This window comes from Echinops telfairi, unplaced genomic scaffold (assembly GCF_000313985.2).
Source record: "Echinops telfairi isolate 266 unplaced genomic scaffold, ASM31398v2 ScPeMD7_443;HRSCAF=831, whole genome shotgun sequence".
NCBI classification, from domain to species: Eukaryota; Metazoa; Chordata; class Mammalia; order Afrosoricida; family Tenrecidae; genus Echinops; species Echinops telfairi.
Window position 1 is genome coordinate 83422950 of NW_022104341.1, and position 7441 is coordinate 83430390.

General features: G+C 43.3%; 1 protein-coding gene across 5 annotated transcripts in view; it reads left to right on the top strand.

Annotated features, from left to right (window-relative positions):
• Positions 1-7441, top strand: part of EIF2B3 (eukaryotic translation initiation factor 2B subunit gamma) — a 147063-nt gene extending 139622 nt beyond the window's left edge. For 3 of the 5 annotated variants that reach the window (XM_045292130.1, XM_045292128.1, XM_045292129.1), the window contains 2 exons: positions 7047-7192; positions 7276-7441. In XM_045292130.1, coding sequence (XP_045148065.1) covers positions 7047-7192; positions 7276-7287 — 158 coding nt within the window. In that variant the 3' untranslated portion in view covers positions 7288-7441. The remainder of the gene's footprint in view (positions 1-7046; positions 7193-7275) is intronic. The other 2 variants (XM_045292131.1, XM_004699475.2) reach the window with 1 other exon arrangement.

A 7441-nucleotide genomic window follows, 5' to 3' on the forward strand; every position in this document is an offset into this window, starting at 1 on the left:
CATCCATTGTGTCAAGCACATATGTACAACTGTTGCCATCATCATTCTCAAACCATTTGCCCTCTATCTGAGCCCTTAATATCGGCTCCTCCTTCCCGCCTCCCCACGTCCTTCTCCCTCATGAACCCTTCATTATTCATAATTATTTTGTCGTATGTTACACTGTCCGATGTCTCTCCCCCCCCTTCTCTGCTGTCCATCCCCCAGGGAGGAGCCTATACGTAGATTCTCGTAATCGGTTCCCCCTTTCTACCCCACATTCTCTCCACCCTCCAGGTATCGCCACTCACACCACTGGTCCTGAAGGAGTCATCTGTCCTGGATTCCCTGTGTTTCCAGTTCTTATCTGTACCAATGTACATTCTCTGGTCTAGCCAGATTTGTAAGGTAGAATTGGGATCATGATAGTCGGGGGGGAGGAAGCATTTAAGAACTAGAGGAAAGTTATATGTTTCATCGTTGCTACCCTGCGCCCTGACTGGCTCATCTCCTCCCAACAACCCTTCAGTAAGGGGGTATCCAGTTGCCTACCGATGGGCTTTGAGTCTCCACTCTGCACTTACCCACCGTTTTTGTTAACTTTTTATTGTGGTTTGGGACATTCCCTTTATTTTTGTTGTTGGCAGCCTTACCTCAGGGTGGGATCTGATGGACAGTCATGCTCCAGGTCCAGCCCTGGCCTGGAGACACTCAGTATACATGGTCTAGACTTCCTTTCCATTCTTCTCACTGAGGGAAGCAGGTGGCAATAGAGTGCAGAAGCACCCAGAACTGCCCCAGCCCTGTTCTTCCAACTCAAAGGGAATCATATCTATTTAATACTTTTCAAAGCATCATGCTGGGTACTTTACATCAGTAATTTCCCTAAATCACCATAACAACTTTGTGAGGAAACTAAAGCTCAAGACATGAAGTAATTTTCTCCAAATTAGGTAATAATTTGCTGAAAGTCAGATTAGTATCCAAGTCTTTCACCCTCAGATTCTCTTTCCTTTCCTATACAATCATTCTCTTACTCTCTTTCCTATCATTTCCTTCCAAAAAATATCGCCTCTTTCCAATCTGGTGCTAGAATGGAAAACATTGTGAAAGTACTAGACCTTGGTTTCTCTTTCTACTGGAGAAAGTTAAAAGGAAGTGGACCTGTCCATGTGCGCTTTCATTGACCAAGCAATTGGAGGCTCTCTCCTCTAAGTATACTTCATTTCCTGTTTTCATACTCTCGTGGCCTTCCAAACACACAGTCAACAAAAACTTAATTAGTACCTACTATGTTCCAGGCACTTCTAGGCTAGAGGTATAAAGATAATGACTTGCAAGGTAAACAAGTGGCCATCTAGCTCAGAAGCAACAAAGCCCACATGGAAGAACACACCAGCCTGTGTTATCATGAGGTGCCGAAGGGATCAGTTATCAGGCATCAAAGAACAAAACACATGTCATTGTGTGCTCACCTCCATGATACAATCACTGAAGACAAATGGGTGCATAAGCAAATGTGGCAAAGAAAGCTGATGGTGCCCGGCTTACAAAAGGTATAGCATCTGGGGTCTTGAAGGTAAACAAGCGGCCATCTAGCTCAGAAGCAACAAAGCCCACATGGAAGAAGCACACCAGCCTGTGCGATCACTAGGTGTTGAAGGGATCAGGTATAAGGCATCATCAGAACAAAAAAATCTTACCATAGTGAATGATGGGAGTGCGGAGTGGAGACCCAAAGCCCATTTGTAGGCCATGGAGATCCCCTTGCCGAGGGGTCTTGGAGAGGAGACGAGCCAGTCATGGTGCAATGTAGCAACAATGAAAAACACAACTGTCTTCTAGTTCCTAAATGCTTCCTCCCCCCTCCCACTATCATGATCCGAATTCTACCTTGCAAGTCTGGCTAGACCAGAGGATGTACACTGGTACAGATAGGAACTAGAAACACAGGGAATCCAGAGCGGATGATCCCTTCAGGACCAGTGGTGTGAGTGGCGATACTGGGAGTGTAGAGGGAGAGTGGGTTGGAAAGAGGGAACCGATTGCAAGGATCTACATGTGACCTCCTCCCTGGGGGACGGACAACAGAAAAGTGGGTGAAGGGAGATGTTGGAGAGGGCAAGATATGTCAAAATAATAATTTATAAATTATCAAGGATTCATGAGGGAGGGGGGAGCGGGGACGGAGGGGAAAAAATGAGGACCTGATGCCAGGGGCTTAAGTGAAGAGCAAATGTTTTGAGAATGATGAGGGTAATGAATGTACAAATGCACTTTACACAATTGACGTATGTATGGATTGTGATAAGAGTTGTATGAGCCCCTAATAAAACGATTTAAAAATTAAAAAAAAAAAAGATAATGACTTGCTCTTTGATGCCCATTTACTCATGGTCTCTTAGCGAGTAGGAGGATGCAAGCATATCCCACCGGCATCATGGCTGCCCTTAGACCCCTAGTGAAGCCCAAATTGTCCAAAAAGAGAACCAAGAAGTTCATCTGGCACCAATCAGACCATTATGTCAAGGCTAAGCACAACTGGCGCAAGCATAGAGGCATTGACAACAGGGTGTGGATATTCAAGGGCCATATCTTCATGCCCAACATTGGTTACGGGAGCAAGGAGAAAACCAAGCACATGCTGCCCTGTGGCTTCTGCAAGTTCTTATCCACAACGTCAAGGAGCTGAAAGTGCTGCTGATGTGCAGCAAGTCTTACTGTGCAGAGATCGCTCACAATGTTTCCTTCAAGAATCAGCCATCATAGAAAAAGCCAGCCAGCTGGCCTTTAGTCACCAATCCCAACACCAGGCTGCGCAGCAAAGAAAACTAATAGATGGCCCATTTGCAAGTTTCATTTGTGCTAAATAAATGGAAGAAAACCATAAGTGGAAAAAGAAAAAATAGAAATGTAGTCTATAGTATCACAAGTACAATGAGTGGTAAAGGACTGTAGGGCTTAATTAAGAGCATAAAGGAGAAATAGGCCAATCCTTACAAGGATTAAGAATACCATCTTAAAGGCAAGAAACCAAACAACAAACTCACTGACATCAAGTCAGTTCTGACTCATTGCTATCCTGTAAGACAGTAGCACTATCTTTCGAGGTTTCCAAGGCTGTGCATCTGTACTGGGGCAGAGATCCTCGTCTTTCTTCAGTGGAACCTTGTGGTTAGCAGCCAACACATAACCCACTACACTACCAGGCTTTGTTAAAGGCACAGGTCAAACCACAAAGGATTTGGCTAGTTCTAAATGTAGAAAGCAGAGAACCTCTTGAGCAAAGGGGGGCAGTGTAAGCAGGCACCTACAAGCAAAATAATTGGCTGTGTTAGACCCTGCAAACCACCCCTCAGGACCAATAATGAGAGTAGCCATACCAGGAGGGGAAGGGGAAGGTGGGGGAAGAAAGGAGGAACCAATCACAATGATCTGCATATAACCCCCTCCCAGAGGGACAGACAACAGAAAAATGGGGGGAGGAGGATGTCAGACAGTGTAAAACATGACAAAATAGTAATAATTTATAAATTATCAAGGGTTCGTGAGGGAGGGAGAAAAGAAAAATGAGTTGATACCAAGGGCTCAAATAGAAAGAAAATGTTTTGAAAATGATGGCAACATGTACAACAGTGCTTGACACAATGGATGGATGGATGGATTGTGATAAAAGCTGTAAGAGCCCCCAATAAAATGATTTTTTTTTTTAAAGAAACTGGAAACCCTGTCGAAAATCTAGCATATAAAATGCAAGGGAGAAATGTAGCATGAGCAAAGCTGGAAAGGTAGGCAGAGCAGAAGCCACATCTGAAACCCCAAACCTCTAAAGCTAGAGATCTCCTCTCTGCTAGGAAAGCAGAGGCGCTTCTGGCTCTGGGCAGTATGAACAGACCCAAACATCTTTCTCTGCCTATCTTGGGTCCATCATCAGGGATCTTTATTTTGCTACACCAGGCGTCCTCTACTGCAGCCCGCCGAGAACATTTATCCAGTCCACCAGGTGTTTTTGCCCCGTTTTGGTTTTTTACTTCAAAATAAGATATGTGCTGTGTGCATAGGAATCTGTTCATTGTTTGTTTGTTTTTAACTATAGTCCGACCCTCCAACAGGTCTGAGGGACAGTGAACTGGCCCCCTGTTTAAAAAGTTTGAGGACCCCTGTGCTATACCAATACTTTCTGAGGCCTCAGGAAAACCCATATCTGCCTATCAGGGTCACATCTATCATCTATCAGGGTCATCTATCAGGGTCACAATCAGGCTCCCAAATATGGCCAAAAAGGTGTTGGACCTTTCCAGGCCATAGAAAGCTACGCCAGAAAGAATCCATTTTCAGCTAAGTTGTCAGCCTTTTCTGCTGATCCAATAGAAGACTGAAGAAACTCCTTTTCTCTACCTTTGGCCCATACCTTCAAGCAAGAGACAAACAGCATGCCCCTGGCTCCTCTTATTCCTTTCAGAGCACCACTTCAAAGACTCCTTTCTGTAGCCCTTTTTCCTTAAAAGGTTACCCTGTTCTTATCTTTCACCCCATGCCCAGCTTTCAGGGCACTCCCCTAAATTTATTCAGGCCTTTACAATCTTTCTGGTTCAGTCTTTCTCCTCACAAACATGCTTTTCATCAGTGAACTCTCCAGCTTCATGATTCCTTGAAGTACTCTATTAACCTTCACCAGCCTTTCCTTCTTTTCGCCTTTAGCTCCACTTACTTGGCCATCCTTTTCCTTATCAATACCCCAAACCTCGGAACTCTCTTTGTGCCAGTAGCTATTGCTAGACAGTAGAGGTATTATAAGTATACTGTCCCTGCCCTCAAGGTGTGAAGGTTAAATACTAATGTAGATAGATACTATTAGATACTATGGTTCACCAAGCAAGAAATGGTCAGTTCAGAAAGAAAAACATCTCATACTGCAGGTGCCTAACTAGAGCATTTGGGATAAATAAGAATACAAAGAGCTTAAAACATTTACTGATGAAGATCAAAGACTACAGCCTTCAGTATAGGTTACACTTCAACATAAAGAAAACAAATATCATCATGATAAACAGAGAAGGTGTTGAAGTTGTCAAGAATTTTTTTTTAAACTTGGATCCGTAATCAACAGTCATGGAAACAGCAGCCAAGAAACCAGATGATATATTTCATTAGGCAAATCTGCTGCAAAAAGGCTGGAGATCCGAAGCAGACCAGAGATCCGGAGAAGAACGCTTGTCTTCTTTTGGCTGTGGATAGTGAGCTGAGTCCATTTCCGAGGACATCAGAATTGTATGTGAATGGATATAGTGGATGGTGTAAGATACAGCAATAATAAATAAGAGTTCCTGGGGTGATGGGGAGGATAAACAGGAGCTGATATCAAGGAGTTCAAGAAGAAAGAAAATCTTTTGACACTGCTTGTGGTAGCAATTGTACAATACTACTTGATGTGATTGGACTATGAAATGTTATAATATCTATAAGAGCTTCAATAAAAAAATTTTTAATATGCAAAGAGTGATATAAAGTGTTAAAAATCAATTATGTCACTTTAAGGACTAAGGTATTTCTAACCCAGGTCATGGTATTTTCAGTCACCTCCCATGCACACAGAGATACACAGTGTATACGGAAGACCACAGAAGAACTGGTGCATTTGAATGAGGGTGCTGGTAAGAATCTAGACTGCCACAGAGCAAACAGATCTTTCTTGGAAGAAGTACAGTCAGAATACTCCTTAGAAGTGTGGATGGCAAGACTTTGTCTCACATACTTTGGACAGGCTGTGTGATCCAGGAAGGATCAGTCCCTGGAAAAGGGCATCATGCTTGGTAAAGTAGAGGACCAGAGGGAAATAGGAAGATCCGTAATGAGATGGGTTGACACAGACGATACTCCAGCAATGGCACAAACATGAGGATGGTGCGGGACCAGGCAGTATTTTGTTCTGCTGTACTCTGGGTAAGAACCAAATAGATGGCACCCAACACCACCAGAGAATGCAATGAGAGAAGATGGGATAAGCATTCCACAGAGGGAAGAGCATATGCTGAAGTCTAGATGGACAAAATAGTGTGGTTTGTTGGAATAATTGGGGAGTAGTAAGTAGGAGGTGAAAATGGAGAGAGAAGCCGGGACCAGGTCACAGAAAGCCTATGGATTTGGACTTCATAAAAGTCCAAGTATCTACTATTTCACAGGTACTCACGTAGCCACTTAATTAATTGCCTCTTTATGTCAGCACAGTGGAAGAGGTGGGATGATTTAAATATAATTCCCTTCCTCCTATGGTTAGATCCTTTTTTTTTTAATTATAAATACTTTTATTGGGGGCTATTACATCTCATCACAATCCATACATTCATCCAGTGTGTCAAGCACATTTACACATATGCTGCCATCATCATTTTCTTTTGTTTGTTTTTTTAATCATTTTACTGGAGGCTCATACAACTCTTATCACAATCCATACATCCATCCATTGTGTCAAGCACATTTGTACATTCGTTGCCCTAATCATTCTTAAAACATTTGCTTTCTTCTTGAGCCCTTGGTATCAGCTCCTCATTTTTCCCCTCCCCCCCACCTTCCCTCCCTTATGAACCCTTGATAATTTATACATTATTATTTTGTCATATCTTACACCATCCGACGTCTCCCTTCACCCACTTCTCCGCTGTCCGTCCCTCGGGGAGGAGGTTATATGTAGATCCTTGTAATCTGTTCCCTCTTTCTACCCCACCTTCCCTCCACCCTCCCAATATCGCCACTCTCACCACCAGGGTTCATCTGTCCTGGATTCCCTGTGTTTCCAGTTCCTATCTGTACCCGTGTTTATCCTCCGGCCTAGCTGGAATTTGTAAGGTAGAATTGGGATCATGATAGTGGGAGGTAAGAAGCATTTAAGAACTAGAGGAATGTTGTATGTTTCATTGTCACTACCCGGTTAGATCCTTTTATCTTCATTTTCTCTAGCTCTTTTCATCCATTTCCTATATTACACCAGAGCATTTCATGTTCTCCATTCTCACACCTTCATGCCTTTGCTCATGCTTTCCTAACAGCCTATAATGCCTTCCCTCCAGTTTGCTGCCTGGAAAACCTCTGTTTATCATCTAAGAGCCATGTGTATAAAGTCAGCCCTATCCTCCGATGTGTGAGATACTGCCTCCATCTTTGCCTCTTTAGCAAGCTGGTTCTCAAGAGCAGAGCCAGAATAGGAGAGGAATTTGTGAGTATGGAATTAGAAACAGTTGGGTTTGAAATGGTATCTTTTGCTGCCAGTTCTCAGAAAACTTTCCTTTTCTTTTGTAGCCAAACGAGTGAATGAAGTGATCGTGGGAAGTGACCAGCTCATGGAGATCTGAGTTCTGAGGAAGTCGTACTCCTTCTCTTGGCCCCCACAACTACACACATTGTTGGATGGCCCACCTGTTTGACTCTGTATTTATTTCCCAATAAAGAGGACCCTTGAAAGGCA